This window comes from Trachypithecus francoisi, unplaced genomic scaffold (genome assembly GCF_009764315.1).
Source record: "Trachypithecus francoisi isolate TF-2019V2 unplaced genomic scaffold, Tfra_2.0 Lachesis_group3, whole genome shotgun sequence".
In the NCBI taxonomy this organism is placed as follows: Eukaryota; Metazoa; Chordata; class Mammalia; order Primates; family Cercopithecidae; genus Trachypithecus; species Trachypithecus francoisi.
In genome coordinates this window covers 126,906,947-126,929,717 of record NW_022681468.1, presented here as the reverse complement: position 1 = coordinate 126,929,717, position 22,771 = coordinate 126,906,947, and the positions used below count along the sequence as shown (strand labels likewise).

General features: G+C 46.6%; 1 protein-coding gene across 4 annotated transcripts in view; it reads left to right on the top strand.

Annotated features, from left to right (window-relative positions):
* Positions 1 to 22,771, top strand: part of TLN2 (talin 2) — a 455,709-nt gene that overhangs the window by 388,794 nt on the left and 44,144 nt on the right. For 3 of the 4 annotated variants that reach the window (XM_033189876.1, XM_033189874.1, XM_033189875.1), the window contains 6 exons: positions 1,792 to 1,938; positions 6,156 to 6,257; positions 8,806 to 8,925; positions 17,911 to 18,057; positions 21,338 to 21,504; positions 22,402 to 22,585. In XM_033189876.1, coding sequence (XP_033045767.1) covers positions 1,792 to 1,938; positions 6,156 to 6,257; positions 8,806 to 8,925; positions 17,911 to 18,057; positions 21,338 to 21,504; positions 22,402 to 22,585 — 867 coding nt within the window. The remainder of the gene's footprint in view (positions 1 to 1,791; positions 1,939 to 6,155; positions 6,258 to 8,805; positions 8,926 to 17,910; positions 18,058 to 21,337; positions 21,505 to 22,401; positions 22,586 to 22,771) is intronic. The other variant, XM_033189877.1, reaches the window with a different exon arrangement.

The following is a 22,771-nucleotide window of genomic DNA, read 5'->3' as shown; positions in this document are numbered from 1 at the left end:
ATGGGGATGTAATTCATTTCTGGGATAGCCAAAAGCAAGGATATGCTTTCATAGATTTTGGTGACCTAGTACAGGACAAGTGTCGTTTAAATTGTCCAAGGAGTTCAAAAAGTTTTGTGCTTTACTGCTGCCCCCCCAGATTTGCTTCTGAACCTTCCTGAGCCTGCATGAGAGTACAGATCCTTGGCAAGCAGTGCTCCCGTCTCCGCAAGAAAGTGTACTTAATTTTCGTATGAATGTGTAGAATTGCTGGCATTTTTTTGTCTTCAACAGTCATCTCATTCTAAATGAGACTTAGAGAAATATGCACCCTCCCTTTCACCTTCTGTATGAATAAAAATGTATGAGATGCTCTTTCTGGAGAGTAGGTCCAAGAGGTATCACCTTTCACACTTCTATCATCAAAATAAAGCAATCGGCACATTTTGTGTTTTACCATCTCTGTGCCATGAAATCAGCTATCAGCCCAAATTACCAGTTTACTTCACTCATCCCAAAGACAGTCCTGTGTATCCTGACACAGTTGCCTCAAGGATAACCACCCATGATCAACATATTTCCCATCTCATCGGATGTCATATTTGAATAACGTTTCTTGCTTCCGATGGCTTTTCGATTCAGACAGGGCCAATTCCTGTGGCTCACATAGCCTCTGAAATTCTCTTGTGTTTAGAAAATCACCCAATGAGTTCTCGTTTACTGCTTTCCACTGGCTTCTTTACCTTCTCATTTACCAAAGTAAAGATGCAATATCTTGGCCTTTTGAAAGGGTCTACTTCCCTTACAAGGTGGCTCAGGGCAGCCATGGCCACGGCATGGGTAGATCCAATGCCTGGACGTAATGCAATTCCGACCCTAAAAACCTGACATCAGGTCAGATTTTGCAGAGTGAGGGCACGATTTCCTCCTAGACTGCCCTTATAAATGACAAGGCACCTGCAGCCGTATCATCCCATCACTGCATAGTGTTGCTATAGTTTTCCCCATTTTACCTAGGAGGACTCCAAGCCCAGGGCCACTTACCTAGTTAACCAGCAGTGGAGCCAGAACTAGAACTCGGGTTTGTCTGTCACCTTGGCTGTTCTCCCTGCATCTTGCTACTACTTGAGGTGTCTTTCAGGGAGCCCAGGGCTGCCATTATTTCATTGTTTTCATCCACTGATTTACTGAACCCCTACTCTGCTTGACACAGGTGTGAAACATCTGCTTCCTAATATGGTCTAAGGAATGCGTGGGTACTCAGGGCTTTACCTGCAGGGCTACATGCATTTCTCCAACCTCATGGCATAATTTGTGATATAGTTTCAAAGCCTATTAGGCACTCCGCAGATACATTTCCCTTAGAGGTACCTACATTTCTGTAATCCAGTCTTATCTTTAGACAGGGAATTATAGTGTGTTGGGTGACTTTGAAGAGAAGTACATTTATTTTAAGCACATTTTTTCATTATATTATTTTTTAAATGTGTCAACTTGTATATTTAGGGACCTGTGGCATTCTGTTTCTACAGTCCCGAACATAGTAACATATAAAATTAGTCATGTCATAAGATTTTGATATTGCAGTTTTATTTTTCCCTGATTGTAAAAAGAGATCTTTTTCTATTTGTCTTTCTGATTTTTATTTACTTTACAAACAAATGGCCAAACATAAAGAAAGGGAAGGAATAGAATACATTGCTGTGCTCCATTGTGGGGGTATGGTTTTATATTCTACTTTTGAAGGTTATTCTTAGAAGACTGAGCACTGCACTCTTCTGCTTAAGGAAATGTTTCACACTTCCTTCTCAGGCGCAACACACCCATGACGCCATCACAGAGGCCGCTCAGCTGATGAAGGAAGCTGTGGACGACATCATGGTGACGCTGAACGAAGCTGCCAGTGAAGTGGGGCTGGTTGGGGGCATGGTGGACGCCATTGCAGAGGCTATGAGCAAGGTGGGCGTGGGCTCCAGGGCTCTCTACTCCCTCATCTCCCTCACACATGGGCCTTGCGTGCTTTTCTGTAAGCTGCTGTCAAGGCTCATAGCAACAAGCCTCTACTTTTCTTGAAGGTTCTAGTTAATGTACAGATATCCAGTCACACGTCCAACCTATTATTCTTTATTATTAATGCATTACTTTTGTAAGCCAGTTGTGCCCTTCCTTCTAATTTTACATGAAAGAAAAAGATGGAGATGAAAAAGATATCATAGGCTTCCTCACTTGTAAGAAGGAAATTGGTTATCTACTTCATAGGGTTTGCTGTGGGGGAACAATTGCCAAAATGAAATAAAAGTGATTACAGGCCAGGCGCGGTGGCTCATGCCTGTAATCCCAGCACTTTGGGAAGCCAAGGCGGGCGGATCACCTGAGGTCGGGAGTTCAAGACCAGCCTGACCAACATGGAGAAACCCTGTTTCTACTAAAAATACAGAATTAGCCGGGCATGGTGGTACATGCCTGTAATCCCAGCTATTCAGGAGGCTGAGGCAGGAGAATCGCTTGAACCCAGGAGGCAGAGGTTGCGGTGAGCCGAGACCATGCCCATTGCACTCTAGCCTGGGCAACGAGAGCAAAACTCTGTCTCAAAAAAAAAAAAAAGCGATTCCCAAGTGCTAGCTTTTGGAATGGCTATTTTAAAATCATGTGGAGCTTTAAGAATGTAGATTCCTAGGCTCCCCCCGCAACCCACTCAATTGGGTTACATTTTAACATACTCTTTTTAAATGTTCCTTGTGGTTCTGATATCTAGCCAGGCACAGAAACCACTGAAATAGTATATATGTAAAAGCCCTTAGTAAACCCTTGCAGGCTACAGACATATAAAAGAACATGAGTATCATTTTCTCATTTAGTGACCCATCAATTGAGTCGGATCATTAGGGTGACATGACTGGAGACAGTTTCAACTCCATATCTTCTGTTCTTTCTCCCAAAGAATCCTTCACTAGTCATGTAAGTTTGACATTCATTAGAAAGAATGCTTGTTCTTCAGCATCTAATTGCCATCTGTGATAGCATGCCAAGAATTTTAGACATCGTCTATGTTTTGAAATGTCCATTGTCAGATTGTGAATACATTAATAAGGTTTTTCAGGATAATAAGCAGTCTTTAATTGCTAATTTAGAGAAGATTGGTTGTTCATATCTCCATGAAGAAATGATATGCTGTAACTATAATTAGAATAATTATCCTTAGGCATTATGCAGTCATTGTCAGCCTCGGAACAAACATAACAAGCCCAGGATGGAATGCTGTGTCTCCCTTTAGAGACTCCAGGCTCCACTTTGTCAAATCGTCCATCAGTTTCTGCTGTGGGCTTCTCATGCTGCAAATGTGGACATTGTGGCAGAAAATGAGTGAAATTTCCCTCTTCTCAAGGCTCTTGGATAAGTCTCAGTAGATTTATTTGGTTTTCAGGACATCAGAACACCAGAGCTTTGAAAATAAACCATGTATCTACCCAAGGACATTAAATAACGGAGCCCAAGGTTTCTTGGTGCAAATTAGAAATTCAAATGATGATCTTTTTCTTCTTGGGAGAAGATATTTTTCAGTACCTCTCAAATGACAGGGAAAGATTCCATAAATCTTAGGAAGATGGACATCAGATCCAAAGTCTTTCTTTGATAGCCCTATGCCTTATGCACTGTGTGGACTGTGGACAGAGAGAGCAGGCCTTGCACCACCTGCCGTTAGTGGTATAGCCTATGCTGTCTCAGCCAGAGACACATTTGATTCTTCTGGATGGGCTGGAAATAAGTCAGGTGTTACTTGATAGCCGTAATTAGGAACTGCCCGCCAACGCAAGCCACAGAGGCCAGGAGCTATTCTTCCCCGCTCAGTTCTGCAAAGTATATAATTGTGGTTTCAGTGTTGCCCCTAAACTCTTATCTACCCTGGCCTGACATCCAGGGCACCACACAACACCTCTTCCCCATTCCCATTCCCCTTTGCTTAGCCTGTTGCTGGGGACTTCTAATTAAGTGATGTTTGAGGTCCTTTGGCTCCCTGTGCCGCAAGGCATTAGAAAGCTGGCATAGTCTCTCAGAATTTCGTTAACTTGGTTAAACCTCTGAGATACTATTAGACTCATTGTCTGAAATTCTCAAAGCCAGTGAATTATAGAAAAACATGAGTGTAGCCAGAGTTAGTTGTAACTTGGATGTGACTCTTGACACTTTGGGGGCTTCCACTGTGGAACTTCTCTTTGAGATTTTGTCTCGTCATCTGAGCACTGGGAGGTTTGGAGACTCACAAGTGAGTATGAAGTAATCAGCTTTCCGGGTGACCTTGGACAGGCATTCAAGCTCTCAGAACCTTGATTTCCTCATTCAGTGAGGTTAGCAGGATCCTATGGGATTTTGTGATGTGGTATCTTTTCTTTGTTTTTGTTTTTGGCCAAGTAAGAAAATTAAAGAAACAAAAACAGACAAAAACTGTGCTGTCTACATCACTGCTGTTTTATAAAAGAAAGGTCATGTTAGCACTCACAAAAGGAAGAAGGCTGTAATCTCAGAATAAAGGAAAGTTCTTTCAAATAAATGAAATTGAAATCCTGGTCACTACTTTGTTCTTTCTTTTCCCATTGTCCTCAGACTAGTTAAAGGTTCTTTGGCTGGTGGCCACTGGCCAAGAGCTCTGAGCTGCCCTTCAGCTCCAGCATCCTGGCATGTTGGTAGTGATGTCACATCTCACATGCAAGCTCCTAGCACATGGCCTGAGGCTTAGAAGATGTTCAGTCAATTTACAAGTGAATGACTATGCAGTTCAGTCTCCTTTGACTAGCAGGGCCCCCATGCCATGATGGGGATATAGCATCTATCTGCCTGATAGGGAAAGCTAAAAAAGTCTAGTGTGGAGTTTGTGTTAATAGTTTGGTGAAAATTATATGCTGGGCTATGCAGCCACATCATGCATAGGCCATAGTTATGCGTTCCTTTCACTCAGTGCAGTCCATGCCTGCTCATGACAAATAGCTCTCACTGAAGATACCAGCTAACATTTTCCTCATTGACCACTTGGCCTCAATCTCTTCTCTGACTGAAATTTACGGCACAGAGCTGCCAGGGAAATCTCAAATACGTCATTGCCTACCCAAGATCCCACTGTTGTCTTCATGATTTCAAGGTTCTCCATAAAACAGATGCAGCCTCATTCCCACTGCTGTCAACAGCTCCCTCCTATTCAGGTCAGGCTGACCTCACTAGACTCGCTCTGCCTGTATTCATTTCTGTTCACTTTGTCTCTTCGCCTGGAATATACCATCCAGCAACCAGTGGTGATGGTGAGGATGGTGGTGGTGAAGATGAGTTGCCTGTTTCTTCATCACTGACGTTATCATCGACATCGTCATTATCACATTCTCTCCTCTTCCTATATGTAGTTCTTGACCAGGTGTAGTGTTGATTTTTACTGTAACCATGTGATGCCTGGAAGTTAACACTGAAGGACTGGAGATCAGAGTTTAAGTAACCAGCCTGTGGTTCATTCACAAGCCTTGGAAGCAGATCTTGAATACAAATCTACACCAGTATGTCCCCAAGCTTTCAAGGGACATAGTCCCATTGCCTCAGTTCTTCCACCCCACAGTGATCTTGCCCTTCTCTCAGTTCCTATTGCATTGCATTTATGGTCAGGTGAGCAACAACGTATTTCTGGTGCTTCTAATTCCTTCTGTTCCCCAATTGCACTCATAAAGAAGGGTTCCAATGGATAGCCATGGACTCTACCATTCCTCAGGAAGCGCTTCCTGATGGACAGTCCGCCTCCTTTCCCACCTCATCTTCTGCCCCTTTGCACTTCCCTAGAAGTGTCAGGCTGGCCCCCGCCTCCACGTGCTTGAATTCTGTTCCCTTTTCTTGGGATGCCTTTCCCACCTTTTACATGTGGCAGACTCCACTCCTGGTAAGACTTGGCCGAAACATCACTCCTCTGGAAGGCCTCCCACTCCTCTCAGGCAAGGCTGGGAGCCTCTCCTTGCCATGTACCCTGAATACCTTCTGTGCCCTTCTGTTGAAGTCCTTATTGTACAAGTTGGGTAATTGAGTTGACACTGGGTGAAAGAATCTCTGAGGCCCTCTCTGTTTTTCAGAGTTCCTAATTCTCATAAATACAGTCTACACTTCAGCAGGCTTCTTATGACCTTTGATTCTTTTCCTCTCCTCTATAGCTGGATGAAGGCACTCCTCCAGAACCAAAGGGAACATTTGTCGACTATCAGACGACTGTGGTTAAATACTCCAAAGCCATTGCGGTGACAGCTCAGGAAATGGTAAGAGGGGAGAGAGCTGCCCTCCCCACTGTTGTTCGCCTTTTTATCCACTGCTGCTGCTGAGCCTGCAGATCCCAGATCTGTGTCAGAGAGAGAGCCCAGACCACTCTCTAGTCCCTCAGGGGCTCCAGCTTCTGTCCTTTATCTGTGGTCTTTCTGGCTGCCTGTGTCCAGTAGCCCCAGTCTGCTGCAGTTCTTATCTCATGAAAAAGCTGCAAGAGGGAATTAAAGGTGGCTGAGACTTGGGCATGAGGACAGAGGCGCAAAGGAAGGAGAGAAAATGAGAAGATGGGGAAAACAAGGAATTTGTAGTTAAGGAGAAAGGGAAGAATCCTATTCACCTCACAGAGGACTTGAGGCGTTTTTAGTAGATTAAAATAACAGTGCAAGAGAAGATATTTCGGAATAAAATAGAACAGAGATGAGATTATCTGATGAAATCAAGTTATAGTACTTGGACAATAAGGTATTGCCACTCTTTCAGGTAAAATGAAACAGTATGGTTATGTGAAAAGAAAAAAAAATTCCTGACAGTAGAAGGCATACAACTTTTGGAGGTAATGTTTGGTTTGGGGTTTTTTTTTTTTTTTTCTAAAATGTAATGCAGCCAGAACTGTATTATATAGATCCTTAGATACGAATGGCATTGAGAGAGAGTGAGTGCTATCTGATATGTTAAGCAGTTATAAGAAAGATGACAAATGTGGTCCCCAAAGAATTGATAGGAGTCCATAGAAAAAGTTTCTCTCAACTTTTAAAAGCTCAGATACCATAAGATAAAATTTCTTGTCCTTCTCGGGGGAAAGATGCCTCTTTGATACTTGCCACATAAGCCTGGGTTGAGAAATCAATGGGCCTTCCTCGCTGGAGTGACCAGAATGAGCCACCATGTGGTTGCTGTGCCCAGGTCCCCTCTGAGTGGTTTTGTCATGTAATCGTGTGTCCACTAGAGGTTGAGCTTGGACCACAAAGTCGTGCCTGGCTGCTGCCATTCATTCATGGAAACTCTGTGGTTGTGCCAGGCTTGTTTAAAAGAATTCAGGCTGGGGATTGGTACACCCATCTCAGTGTTCTGTGAAAAGCTGGAGCTGAGCCCAGTCTTGTCCTTCTCAGGGGAGCGTGGGGGACGGATCCTAGGTCCGAGCCCGCAGCCCTTCAGCGCAGATTCCTGATGAGCAGGAAGCACAGCACAGCAGCGGTAAAACATGTTTGAGTAGCCTCATGGTGTTTCTGGAATGTCTCCAGAGCCAGGTCCTGGGCTGCCCTGGCCTGACCCTGGGTGTCCATGAGCTTAAGGAGCCGAGCTTCAGGCTGCGTGGTCACTCCTGAGATAACTGGCCTGGCTCCTTGTGTGAAAGAGGCCCTCCTCACCCCGTCAGGCTGCCCAGACTCTCAGTGCACCTGTTGGCAGGTCGCAGTGGAACAGTGCGTGGCACCACTCACTCTCGTGCAGCTCATTGTGCGTTCCTTGGAGGTCACATCTCAGCCTGAATCCTGGGACGTGTCCTTGTACACATGCCTTAGATGGGGTGGACATTCCTGTCCTGCCTTGATGGATGGAGAGTCACTCAAAAGGTATTTTAAAAGGCTGTTTAAAATCAAGGTCTTAAAAGGCCACAAATAAAGAGACAGTATTGTTATCCAGAGCAAGAGGAGGTGGAACAGGAGGGGAGCCCCATGATGAGGGACAAGTGACACCCTTCTGGGTGGTAGATTAAAACTGCTTTTGTGAGAATTTAAAGGTATTTTTGTCCAGAGGAAGAAGAAACACTAGAAACTAGCATGCCAGCTACCTTAGATAATTGAGATGCATCAGTCTGTGAAACAGAAAAATCCCGAGTATCTTCATAATAAAGGCAGAACTTGACCATGTGGGCTACACACTACTCTTAACTAAATTTGTGGCTAAAACCTTGTAATTCTTGGGCACAAATTTACTGCAAAGCTGTATCCTCTATGAGTTTTTTTCCTCTAAAACATTGGCTTATCCAGCACTTCTCATTCATGGTTTTCTTAACAGCCCTGTCCTCATGCCCTCTCTCGCCTGGGTGGGACCTGCTTCGGGGCACCCAGAGACCAGATCAGCCCCCCACAGAAGCCTGGGCCCAGGAGTGAGAAGCGAACAGAGCTTGTGCCTTCTGGGGGTTTCTAGGGGGAATTCCTCTGGTGACCCCCCAGGGCAGGGCTGGCGAGGGGCTGGCACACTCACCTGCCAGAGGGGGACCCTGGGGGCTGGCTCCAAGCTGCACAGCCCCAACGCTGAGCATGTCCCCACCAGCCCAGTCAGAATCTGGCCTGAGCAGGGCCCTGCGAGGGCTCTGGCCTTTTGTGTGCAGTGCAGCATGGGCTTGGCTTGAACTGCCCTCTCCAGCTTCTAGCCCCAAATGCAAGGTCTGGTCTTCACCCCCTCAGGAGCTTAAAAGTGAATGAAACCCTTTGGCTTCCAGTGATATTAACACATGGTTCTCATGCTTTTCTCTGTGTGTGTATGTGTGTGTGTGTGTGTGTGTGTGTGTGTGTGTGTGTCTTGCTTGTTTTCTTTTTCCAGATGACTAAGTCGGTTACTAACCCGGAGGAGTTGGGAGGACTGGCTTCACAAATGACCAGTGACTATGGGCACCTGGCTTTCCAGGGCCAGATGGCAGCAGCCACGGCGGAACCAGAGGAGGTCTGCCACCTTAAGACCCCTATTTTAAGATGCACACACGCACTGGTGCCCACTCCTGGGTATTTCTTTATAGCTTAGTTCCACTCTAGAAGACCCCAGCCCAGTAGCCAGAGCCCAGTTTATTTCCCCACCACTGCACAGCACAGGTCCAGACCCAGGCAGCTCCAGGCTGTACTCAAGGCTCACTGCCCCTTATGGGGCAGACTGGCCAAGAACTGGGGCATGGGCTTTCAGACAGAAGGATTTTGTATACAGTGTTCTACCAGGTCTCCTGTCCCTAGGCCCATCCCCTGTTGTCTCTATTAGCATGCCCAAGCTTGAGGCTGCCATCTTGTCACTTCCTACTCCAGTTAGCACATCCCCCGCAATTATTTTTGTTTTCCAAAGGTTCATAGACATGTTGAAAAATTCCAGTATGAAAATTAGCTGTCCCTCTCCCTAGAAAGAGCACTTTCATGCAACAAAGTCTTGCCTGAATATTCTGGGTGGCTGAGAATTGACCCAGATCTCTCCCCCCATACCTCCTGTGGACTCCTTTTATTACTTCCCTGCTTTTCCTAGACCAGCTTTCCTTAGTGACCAGTGTAGACTTGGCTTTAGAATCCCTGTACCCATAAGAGTCTAACAGTAGCCAAAGTTGGGCCCCAAAGGCCACTTTCTAAGAGCTGCCATCTCTCATACTTCTAATGGGGTGGTCCATTGGGAAGGACACAGGTCAGGTGCAGCTCCAGGGAGCCTCATAGCATCGGTATCAGTGTGAACAAACAGAAGGAGTCCAGGGCTTGGGGAACCACATGGCTTCTTAGAGAAAGGAAGCCCAATTTGAAATGAAGATTAATGGAGTGGATTACAGGGACACTTGAAAGATAAAGGTAATTACATTCTGTGAAATTCAGCAAGCTGTTTATTGAGTGCAAACCCTGTTCAAAACGTGCCTAAATGAACCGAGTTGTCAAGGCAGAAGGTTGTAATTGGTCTTCTCTTCTCCTTATGGTGACAGTCACTGTCCCCAAGTTAACTCAGTGCTGCTATTTCTCCTGGGAGTCAGGTCTAAGTTTGTTTTTACAAAGACTCCCAGAGATATTACAGAAATGAAGTCCCAAAACAAATCACTTTCTAATGTGTGTGGTAACAATGCATGTAAATAGGAGTACCATATATATATGTACTTGCATACATATATATCTAGCATGGGATTACTTAAGTCTCTAACAGTGCCTGCATTTTGAGATATTAGAATAATTGGCTAGGCTGTAGCATGAATAATTCTATTTGCAATGAATGTGAACTCACTACCAAAAAAAGAGAGTTATCAGATACCGACATTAAGATTCTGTTGACTCCTAACACAGGCCTATCTTTTTTTTATTCTTATTTTTAAATAGACTCCCTGTTTTAGTAAGATCATCTAGATTTATAATTCATTTGACTAACCTATAATTTTGAACTCCATAAGCAAATGTAAGGGAACTTATGTTACAGTAAGGAAAAGTTTGCTTGGACGAAAGGAAAGTGTGGACTGGGTGCGATGGCTCACGCCTATAATCCCAACACTTCGGGAGGCCAAGGCAGACGGATCACTTGAGATTAGGAGTTTAAGATCCAGCCTGGCCAACATGGTGAACCCCCTTGTCTACAAAAATTGACTGGGTGTGGTGGCATGCACCTGTAATCCCAGCTACTTGGAAGGTTGAGCCAGGAGAACTGCTTGAACCCAGGAGGTGGAGGTTGCAGTGAGCCAAGACTGCGCACTGCCCTTTAGCGTAGGCAACAGAGGGAGACTCCCATCTCAAAAAAAAAAGAAGAAGTATTTGGCAAGGGAGGTTTGGATATCTATCTGTCCACAGAAACCTTTAAAAATGGAATCTACCACCATCTGCCTTAGTTTAACTGCTGGCCTCCCTGACTGTCTACAGGGCCCTTTCCACATGAGCTCTTGTAAGCTACCCACCCACCCAACATGTGAAACAAGCAGATTTTTTTTTTTTATTACAACAGAGACCATTGAACCAAAATATAAAATAATGCCAAAATAGCAAGGAAAGAGAATGTGTTGCTAAAAGTACAACAGGTTACTTTGGTTATTAGCCCTGCATTTGTAGCAGCTGACGTTTTCATTAAGGTTTTCCTTTTCACTGTTACATCTTGAAATGTATTTTACATTCCAGACACGAGAGCAGTGTGACCTGGAGTGAAAAGGGGCAGAGAGAATATAAAATTTCCAGTGGCTTGCTAAGGAAAATTCTTTGTGTACATTTGCCAGACAGATATTTGAGGAAAACTGAGAAAGTTAGGAGATCCCTGAAGCAATGTAGCTTTTTATTCCAAGATTGTGGAATTATTTGTTTACCCAAGAGGGCTCTCCCATCACGGCATATGAAAATATTTATATCCAGGGGAAATAAGAAGCTGCTCCCTTTGCTGCAGTCCTGCATTCGGCTGTGCAAGGTCAGCATTTTGGTCTTTTCCAGAATGTGACAATTACAGGAAAAGTCATAGCTCTGCCCTGGAACGTCAAGCAGGAGCTTTATCTGCTTATTTTTCATGGAAAATTCAAACCTTTGTTAACATCACTGTGAAAACTTATTTCTTTGGAAAAGTTAAAAGCCTCCAGCAGCTTTGCAATTTCAGATTAGTTTCCCCTTAAAAGAAAAGAAGAAGAAGAAAGAATTCGAGATCCTATGAGCCACAACTTATAAATGGAAATGCTGAGGAAAAGATTTAGTGACGAAAGCTTTGTCTCTGAGGAAAATCTGCGGTAACCACTTGAAATACCAGATGCCTTAAAAGCTGGCGCAATCATTGGTTAAGCGCCTATGGTGAGAACCACAGCGTTTTTCCCCAGATGAAATGAATGTCTGCTTTAGAATTCTCTCAGATTTTCCAGCCTAAGATACACATGCTGGAGGTGGGAAAATGATGCCCCGCTGCCACTGGACCCACTCTTTTTTTTTTCTTTTCCGAGATGGGGTCTTGCTCAGTCGCCCAGGCTGGAGTACAGTGGCGCAATCTCGGCTCACTGTAAGCTCCGCCTCCCAGATTCACGCCATTCTCCTGCCTCAGCCTCCCAAGTAGCTGGGACTACAGGCACCCGCCACCAGGCCCAGCTGATTTTTTTTGTATTTCTGGTAGAGATGGGGTTTCACCATGTTAGCCAGGATGGTCTCGATCTCCTGACCTCGTGATTCACCTGCCTCGGCCTCCCGAGGCAAAAGTAAATGCAGTTTTTGCCATTACTTTTAGTGGCAAAAACCACAATTACTTTTACACCAACCTAGTAATAATACTATTATCTTATTATTTTGAGCCAGGGCCTTGCTCTGTTACCTAGGCTGAAGTGCAGTAGTGCGATCACGGCTTACTACAGCCTTGAGCTCCGTCCTGGGCTTAAGCAATCCTCTCACCTCAGCCTCCCAAATAGCTGGGACTACAGGTGTGCACCACCATGCCTGGCTAATTTTTCTGTTGACAAGGTCTCACTCTGTTGTCCAGGCTGGTTTCAAACTCCTGGCTCAAGCCATCCACCTGCGTCAGCCTCCCAAGTGCTGGGATTACAGATGTGAGCCACCATGCCCAGCCACTTTTTTCTTTCATGTTTTCTATCTTTGTCAGATAAGTTCCATTCTTGCCTTTTCAACTTTGACAAGCTATCCCAAGCAAATTACATTTGACCAGGTTTCAGACGTAGTTGTTTTTTAAGGCTTGGGAAAAACCAGTGCGTTTTGTTTTGTTTTGTTTGAGGCAGTGAGGAAAGGCGATCAGGATTCCTTAGACCCCCTCCAACTGGAATCAGATCCAAAACTTCATAAAGACCAGGCTTTTAATTTCCCCCAAGGCACAAAACCAGGAGATGATTTTCTCCATTTTACTTTTATTTCGACAAGAAAAGAATTGAGGGTTTTTCTTGAGGCTCAAATAACACTTTTCTAAAGCTGCCAATTTAAAACCCCACATTTTATGTCTTTGAGCAACATTCCTTTCTAATAAACACTGGTAGTTCGTTGGATCACCCTGTGGGCTGGTCATATTTACTGAGAAGTTTAGTATTGCATGGAGAAGCTTAGCATTTTTAAATCCCTTATCTTTTTTTTTTTTTTTTTGAGATGGAGTCTTGCTTTGTCGCCCAGGCTGGAGTACAATGGTGTGATCTTGGCTCACTGCAAGCTCCGCCACCCGGGTTCAAGCAATTCTCCTGCCTCAGCCTCCTGAGTAGCTGAGATTACAGGCACCTGCCACCATGGCCGGCTAATTTTTGTATTTGTAGTAGAGATGGGGTTTCACCATGTTGTCTAGACTGGTCTCGAACTCCTGGCCCCAAGTGATCTGCCCATCTTGGCCTCCCAAAGTGCTGGGATTACAGGTGTGAGCCACTGCGCCCAGTCTAAAATCTCTTATCTTTTTGGATACAGAATGAATTTCCTCTGTGGCTCACACCTGTAATCCCAACACTTTGGGAGGCCGAGATGTGTGGATCACTTGAGGCCAGGAGTTGGAGACCAGCCTGGACAACATGGCGAAACCCCATCTCTACTACAAATACAAAAATAAGCCGGGCATGGTGATGGCTGCCTGTAATCTCAGCTACTCGGGAGACAGGCAGGAGAATTGCTTGAACCCAGCTAGTGGAGGTTGCAGTGAGCCAAGATCGCACCATTGCACTCCAGTCTGGGCAAAAAGAGTGAAACTCCATCTAAAAAAAAAAAAAAAGGATTTCCTTTCAAGGATGTTCCCCCAGTAAAACAAAATGTTCTAGGAAATTGCCAGTAGACTGTTGATTCTGTTGTCCTCTTTCATTTAAGTGCCCTAGCTATTCCACGTGCCTCTGCAAAGTAATAGCAAGAGTTATTATTTATCAAGTCCTACTGCATATCGGATGCTGTGATGGGCCCAATCCTGTTTCCCCTCACAACTGCAGTGAGATAATCTTTTGTTCTTCCCCAGTTCACAGATAAGCAAAACCAGGCTCAGGGAGCTCAGTTAAACTGCCCAAGACCACACAACTACAGTCGCTAGTATGTAAGCCACTTTAAATAACTTTGGAATAAGTGAATGTTCCAAGTAAGTAAGTAACAAGTAAATATGTGGAGTAGCCAGGATTCAAACCCAGGTTAGTCGGGAATCACAACCCTGGCTACCTCTCTGCACCAGTCTGCCTCCTTTTCCAGCAGCATGCATTCATATGGCTTTCATCTTTTTGAGATTTTCCACATGTACCTGTTCATTTGTTCATCCCATCAGCCCCTGGAATGGGACATAGCTTCTATCCTGTGTCACGGGAAGGAACAAAGGCCCCTCAAGGTTAAGAGTGTCAGGTTCCCAAGGAAAGAAGGCAGAGCTGGAAGCAAGGTCCTTAGTCCTTTCTGCTGCCCACGGGGGTGAAAGGTTGAGAACAGGGCTGGCTGGGAATCCTGAGATCCTGTCCTTCCTCTTAGATTCAGCCCTCCTGGCCCATCAACGTCAGTGGGTGAAGCCTATTTCAGCTTGTCCTTGATGACACTACATCCTTCCCGTGTGCTGTCCAAATAGGATTGTGCAGACACACATTCACCTGTGAGGCTGAGCCTCAAGGGGGTCTCCAGGTACCTAGATGACAATTGCGTGACTTGGCACAGCCCTGAATATGGAGGCAAAGCCCTGGGTTGACTGAGAACACCAAAGGCCTTTGCAACTGCTGCCTCACTTATTTTCATCCCCTTGTTTTCTGGTGCTGGCCTTCCTTGGAGCGTCTTAACTAGAATTTTATTTCTGATGACCACTGGGTCAGCTGCACCATTGACCATATACGGGCTCACTTGCTACATGCCTCGTGTCACCTCCAAGAAAGGGGCCGGACAGCAGGGCTCTAGGGTATGTTTTTAGAGCGTAGCCTTTGGTGGGGGCTGGTGCTAAGGGACCACAAAAGTGTTGTTGAGGATGTATCCCACCATGGATCATGTCATCCTATAGGGTTCAGGTTCAAGACAGCTCAAGAGCGGGTCCTCCCTCCCTCCCACTCTCAACGGGATTTAAGATACAGGTGTTCATCCCGGTGCCTTGCATTTTGCAAATAGAAAGCTCAGGCTAGACTCTGCACAGGAGCAGGAGGAATGCACAGAGAAGTTTGAGAGCCTGGGTCTCTTCTAGCAGCGTGGTTTCATGCCATGTTCTTCAAAACCCATGGAGGAGGTTCTGCATGTTTGCCCCTAGTGTTGCTTTTTAAGCTTAATTTAACTATTGTTGAAACTGCTAGGAAAACCCACCCTTGCTCTCAACCTTTCACTCATGTGGGTGGCAGAAAGGAGCTTTTTTGAGTGTGGTCTAGACCAAATGGAAACGCCTTGGGGGCCACCGGTGCTTTGCTTCAGGCTGCTGGGTAGTTTTGTGCTGATCTCAGGCTGCTGCTGCTCCTGCCTTGGCTGCAGTGGTCAACAATGGGGAGGAAACTGCTCACCTTTGCTTTCTTTATGCATGTAACAGGATCTTCTCAACACTATCGCCAAAGCAAAACACAGAAATAATTTGGTGGCTGAGGCTGTAACTAGTCTTCATAACCTTATCTGTAACACTTTGGTTCACTCAGTCTCATTTTTGGCTTTTTATTAGGTCAAAGATATACATTTTAACTCATAAAGGAAGAGCATACTAATAACCCATTACTGCTATCCATTTGACATACTGAGATCCACAAGAGATTTAATTTGGATTGGGAGAGGAAGGGTTCTGCTGCTACGCAAAAAAATCAAAGAAGTTAGAAAAACACTGATCTACCAAATAGAGCACTGTGCTTAGGCTTAAAGATCTGGATTCTCACCTAGTTTTGCCAGGGACCAGCTGTGTGATCTTAGGCAAATCACATCACTTCTCTGGGCCTCTATCTCTTCGTCTATAAAATGGGAAGGTTGACCTGGTAAGATCTTTTTTACCTTGAAATTCTATAGATGTTTCTAACTCCATTTCCTTCTTACCTGACTTTTCCAGCAGCACTTTAGCCTTTAAAGATCTGTGGTCGCCACTGACCTCAGAGCCCTTGTCTCTAGATTATCTTACCCTGAAATACTTAGGTTTTAACTCTATGGATCTGGAGCGCTTCAAGAGCCAGATTGTTTGAAACTTTAATGGGGTATACCCCTGCTTCAGCTTAACATTATTTTCAAATCAACAAACATGTCCAGCAAACACGAATGTTTAAATGACATTACATCTGTGTGGGCTGGAGTGTTTTTCCCGCCTCAGCGGCAGCCTTACTGCTACACTGTTCCCCAGATCTGTTTGCAGAGCTGCTGTGTTGTGCAATCCGGAGGTGCTGCTGTTGTTGTATTCTGCATGGAGGTAGTCAACAAGACAGCCCTGCCTAATTATGAAGCGTCTGTAGCACCAGTGTACGAAGGTGTATAGAAGTGTATAAAAAGCGCCCAAAAGAGCAGAAACTTGGCTGGGCACGGTGGCTCATGCCTGTAATCCCAGCACTTTGGGAGGGCAAGGCAGGCAGATCACTTGAGTTCAGGAGTTCGAGACCAGCCTGGCCAACATGGTGAAACCCTGTCTCTGCTTTAAAAAATACAAAAAATTATCTGGGTGTTGTGGTGGCTGCCTGTAATCCCAGCTACTCAGGTGGCTGAGGCAGGAGAATTGCTTGAACCGGGAGGCGGAGATTGCGGTGAGCCAAGACCACACCACTGCACTCCAGCCCAGGTGACAGAAAAAGACTCCATCATAAAAAAAGGAGAAGAAAGTGTATAGAAGACACCTAAAAGAGCAGAAGCTCAACTTTGTCGATCACGAGAATATTCTACTGAATGGATTTAAAAGTTCTTAGGACCTTTAAAGGATTTAGAGGAAGAGTTCTTTCCCTAAAAATAGTGTTTCAATAATAGCAGAAATAACAATTGCAGCACCCCTCATTCTCCGAAGTCATCCTTCCTTTAACTGTGACTAATGAGACGCTATTGGAAGATAGCATCCAGGGGGCCAAAAATCTCCCAGGTTTTATTCACAGTACCTGAGATCTTTTCGTAACTGTTCCTGATAGATGCTGGAAAAATAAGAGCCGCAGCTTCTAGCTAGTGTATGTAGATTCTTGAAAATGACAGTGACCCGTGCTTAAAGTTTTGTTTTGGTTTGGTTTGAGTTGCCTACCTGGGCTGGAAGGCAGATTATTTATGGCAGCTGTATTGATCAGCCCAAAATGAAATTTGATGTGAAACAGGGCCGGAGGAATGCAAACTTCGGGGAGGTGGAAGTGGAATTTATTACACCTTAAAGGAGACAGCTGGCAGCTAATCCACAGCGGAGCCCATTTGGCCTCTCTTAGGCGAAGTACCTTTTATAATCACACAACCCAGGAGTTATTAAAAGAATGTGTGCCTGCTGAGCTTTTAGCTCTAAAAATGCACCTTTTAAAGGAAACCTCAAACCTAGCCTGATAGGAAGTCTGGGCTCAGTATGGTCGCTGTCCCCATGGGATACAGCTGGGGTAGGTGGTGTTCTGGTTGGTAAACATACCAATTTTGCAAGAATCGGAACACTTCAAAATATGCTTAATACGGAAACCACATTTTGAACCTCTAATTACCCTCTAGAGCTATTGTGAAGAATAAAAGAAATTAAACACATTACCTGCTTAGCCTTGACACACAGTAGGGGCTCAGTAAATGCTTGTTGAATGAATAACAGAATTATCCCGCAAAGTTCATCTAAGGAACATTCTTACCAGGTGGCTGGAGGAGCAGATAAGCCATAAACCAGGAAAGATACGTATCCAGGAGGGTATTACACTAGGATCGCAAGATACAGGCTTGTTAGGTAGAGACTGGGCATTTTACAGTCTCTAAAAAGGGAAGCAAAATCAACCAAATTCCATACTTCACCAAACACAGACTCGTAATAGGAGTGGAATTTTCCTAGCCAGGCTCCCATAGGACGTAGGAGAAATTTTCCACATAGGGAAGGCCTCGATGGCAGGGTCCATCACGCTTCTCCTTCCCCATCCTGGGCTTGCCTCTGCAGATCGGATTCCAGATTCGCACTCGTGTGCAGGACCTGGGCCACGGCTGTATCTTCCTGGTGCAGAAGGCAGGGGCCCTCCAGGTCTGCCCCACAGACAGCTACACCAAGAGGGAGCTGATCGAGTGCGCCCGCGCCGTCACGGAGAAGGTAGGGAGCAGCCCTCAGTTTAGAGCCACAGGAACCTGCGGTGGCTCTCAGTGATCCGCTGTAATCAAGGACAAAAGCAGGAAACGAAGCGAAAACTAACCCAGCTGACTCAGCTGTCTCACCCCGATCTTCCCCACTGCTCAGATTCTCTCAGGAATGGGGCGCGTCAGGGAGCTGGGATGATCATAGGCCCACAGAATTTGAGGACTTAGAGGGTCTCTCCCATGAACGTCAGGCCCTGGCACTCCCCATTCTTGCAGGGCTTTCCGGTGGGCAGATTGTATCAAAGTCCCCATCAGCAGCCAGGAGCCCTGGTCAGGGGAGGCCTGGAGCCAGAGCCCTTTCCTGCAACCCCTGTTGACACCATCTTTCTTCTCAAGGAGGCTCCTGAGTGCTGAGGGCTGAGTCAGGAGGAGTGAAAATCCCTTTGGTGTAACCTCTAATTTACAGATGAGACAGTGAAGTAGGGGTGGGTTAGGCCACATGGGGCAGTGGCGTGTACCTTTGTGGAGAAGCAGAAACTTGCCCTCGGTTTTCTGACTCTAAAGACACTTGTTTGTAGAGAGATTCTCATGGGGTAGTGAACAAGGCTCTAAGATCTTAGCTAAGGTACTTCACCTTTCCACAACTGGATTTCCTCATCTGTAAAATGAGGATTAAAATATATAATGTCTGACTCAGAGAACTGCAAAGATGTACTGTGCTGATATGTGTAAAAGTGCCTGGTGCAGTACCAGACACATAGTCACACATTTCATAAATCTAGCCACTGTTTTCTCGAAACTTTCCTCCAAACTTCTTTTTCCCCGGGCAGTTTTCCCCAGTTAACCATGCCATACTTAGAATGTTTCTTCATTCCCAAGTAGCTCTTTTATTCTCCCCCAGTATGCGAGTCTTTTGCTTTGCTTTTTGTCTCGGAATCATTTTTCAGGTCAGCTGTTTTGCAGGCTGCTTGAGGTACAGGATAAAGCATCCAGGCTTGATAGCTTTTCCCCTTCCCTTCACTCTGGTTTGTAGGACATAGAGCTCTGTCCTGTTTAGACAGAGTAACCGACTTGAGGGGCGGGCAGGGAGGACCCACAGCTGGAAGGTGCTGCCACAGAGACTGCTCTGTCCGTGGCCCTCCCCAAGGCCAAGCCACAGTCTGGCCTTCTCCCGTAGCCCACAGGGCTGTCCAGCCTCCTGGGACTCCACAGACAAGGAAATAAATCTCTCAGCTGGAGGAAGGCATTTGCCTGCCTTTCAAAGCCCTTTCTTGTTATTGAAGTTATTCTTGCCAAATTCCCCCATAAAAGGCCTTGTAGCGGGAGCACCAGGAAGGGAGGAGAGGGGTCCAAGCTGCATAGTGTTTGCAGGCATGGCCAAGCAGCTTGATCTTCCTGAGCTGGCCTGGGCTCTGCTCCCTGTCCCGACTGTGGGTCCCTGATTTGGGATAGCTGGAGGGAGCACCAAAGGGGAGGAGGTGGCCCGTTCCTAGCAACTGGCCTTTTGATGCTTTGTGTCTTATTATATGCCTTGATGGTGTGTATAGTGCACCCACACACAGCCACGACTTGTCTGCCTTTGTGTCCTCAGCTCCTAGTGACTAGCAGATACTCAATAAACACCTGCTGGCTGGCACACCCTTCACAGAGGGTGGGTTGCTATTTCTGGGCTCTTTTTCTTTCACCCTGGCTAAGAACGTCTCCCACACACACACACACACCCCTTTAGGCTTCCCATGATACTTGTCTTGGCCTTTGTCATGCATCCTCTGAGGACTTTCCAGAACCTGGATACCTCACTTCCAGGGCAGCTCTATGTCAGTCTGACTTGTCTTTTCCTGGTAGGACCTAGTAGCATTTAAAAGAAAGGCAGATGAGGAAGAGAAACAATTCCTTGTGGGCTGGTCTCAGAATGTGGTAGGTACCAAGGAAATGGTCCCTGTGCCTCTCCTGCCAGACTGTGTCCACAGCCTCTGCTGAGATCTAAGCAGCACTGGGGACAGAGTGTCTCATACTCCACGCCTCTTGCTGGCACAGTGACACAGTTTTCTCCCCTGCCCTGGTCAGCATGTTTTAAGAAATATACGTACGAAACGTTGTCAGATTCTTCTTTGGGTCATGGTCAAGGGTAGCGGGTGTGTGCACACACAGATTAATACGAGGGCTCCTGGACTCGAAGAGCCTCCAGCCACTAGCCTGACACATGCAATTTACACTGGGTGCAGTGGGCTATCCTGAGGGCGAGGACGGTGTGCTGTGGGATCCCAGGAGGCTGGACTGTCTCTGGAAGAGGGGAGCAGGGGGAGGAGGCTCAACTGTTTTGCAGGCTGCTTGAGGCACAGGATGATATATCTGTGTTTGGTGGCTTTTCCTTCTTTCTTCACTTTGGTGTCTTGCAGGCCAAGTAGTTCGGTGGCTCAGGGAGAGGGGCAGGAGGCATTGCAGGCAGAGCGCGGACCCAGGGTGGAGAGGTGGGAGTGTTTGGGAAAGTCAGGAGCTGGCGGATGTGGTGAGAGCCGGGTGAAGCAGACACATGACCAGAAGGGGAGTTCAGCCAGGGGAGACTTGTAAGCAGGGTCTTAGCGTGGTCAGGTTTATGTCATAGGAAAGAATCTTGGAGCAGTGAGTGTGTATGTGGTGGGTGAGGGTGACAGCACAGGATTTCTGACATGGAAGACACCCGAGTGCCCTCGGGGCACTGAAATGATGGTTCAGGGGTGGATGACGGCTCGCAGGAGTGCTAGAAGTAGAGATCCCCTCCAGACTCCAGCCCTTCCGAACTCCATTCTGGAGAATTTCCATCCCAGTGAAGGAGTGATGAGTGGTGGCAGTGGCCTGTTCCTACTGAAAACCCAATAAAAGGGGATGTAATTGCCACACCTTTCACAGGAGCCTAATCCTTTATCCCATTCTGTGGTTTCAGAAACATAGTAGTAATTGAATAAACAGCATCTGCCCTCTACTGAGCACTTACTGTATGCCAAATGCCTTGCTAGATACTTGACAGATGTTTTTCTTCCTACTTAATCCTGTCAGCCCTAATAGGGCAGAAATAATGGCCCCATTTTACAGATGAGGAAACTGAGGTTTGGAGAGGTAAAGCAGCTTTGCCTAAGGTCACATGGCCTTTAAATGGCAAAGCTGGTATTCAGACCGAGGCTGTTGACTCCAGACGTGTGCCTGTAACCCCTAAGCCACATCAGCTCCTAGGAGATAATTCAGTATTTCCAGAATCTGCTTTTAGGTTCTGTTCTCTCCACTTCCCAGCTCCCCTGACATTCCCTTTCTGTCTACAGGTCTCGTTAGTGCTCTCGGCTCTCCAGGCCGGGAACAAAGGAACCCAGGCATGTATTACAGCTGCCACCGCTGTGTCTGGGATCATTGCCGACCTGGACACCACCATTATGTTTGCAACAGCGGGGACGCTAAATGCAGAGAACAGTGAGACCTTCGCAGACCACAGGTACGTGGGGGTCCTGGACGGGGAGAGGTTCAGGCTGGCCTGCCCCTGAAACTCATGATCGACTTGGAGACGCCACCTGGGAGCCAGAAATGTAGTTATCTGTTTTGATTTCAACAAGATGCACAAGTTGGGAAAGTGAACCGTGTAATCAGAATAAGCCCCCTTTGCCAACTGTAAACACAGTGTCGTGGTTCGAGCTTTGCCTTTGACAGCCTTAAATCCAGCCTGCTACAGCAAAGGACAGCTTTTAGACCTGCCACATTCTGAGCCAGAAAGCTGTTCCTCGAACTGCTGGCCAACCCCAGCAGGATTGGGAATGGCGGGGGCAGGCCTGTTTCACTTAAACCCTGTTTTGGGAAACCCTGTGTGCTGAGCTTGCCCTGAGCCTCTCTGTCTGCTGCTAGGGACCCCTGAAACCTCACCACGTGTCCAACACCTTTCTTCCCCTCTGCAATCCAAGGGCTGGGCTAGGGAGGTGGTTCCCAGAGCTCTGCTGTTCCTTCCCAAGCCCAGCCTCTGATCCTGAACAAGGTGCCCCAGCCCACATGTCCTCACAGTCACTGAGACTATGAAGTATGTTAAGGGACAGTAGGAACCACAGAAAAGGAGCTGACCTTTCATTGAACTATAGGGCTTGGGAACGGAGCCGGGGTGGTGGGCCTGACTTTCACTGAAGTTTTCCTGTCAGTCGGCTATGTGAATGAATACTGGCTGACTTTCTTCTTCTCCCCCCAGGAAAGATGAGAGTCCCTTGGTAAGGGGAGGTGTAACACAGCACTTCTCTTCTTCAAAGCCCTTTAACAAAAGCCCCATGTGAGGGATTTCTTTTCTTCTTGAAGTAATCAAGCTTTGCCCTCTGTCTCTCCCCCTCTCCCCTGCCCCTCCTGGCTCTCTCAGGGAGAACATTCTCAAGACAGCCAAGGCCTTGGTGGAAGACACAAAACTACTCGTGTCAGGAGCTGCGTCCACTCCTGACAAGCTGGCCCAGGCGGCCCAGTCCTCAGCAGCCACCATCACCCAGCTCGCAGAAGTGGTCAAGCTAGGGGCAGCCAGCCTGGGCTCCGACGACCCCGAGACCCAGGTACCAGCAGGGCCTGGGGAGTGCGTCCTCCTGGTCTTCCCATGAACGCTGCACGCTACACCTCAGAAGCGGCCTAAGGCAGAACAGGAACTTTTGAAGTAGACAATGTGTGTGCGAGTATGTCTGGTTTGAGGAACCGGTAGGAGGCAGTCATCCAAGCGAGAGAGTGGCACAGACTGTGGTGGT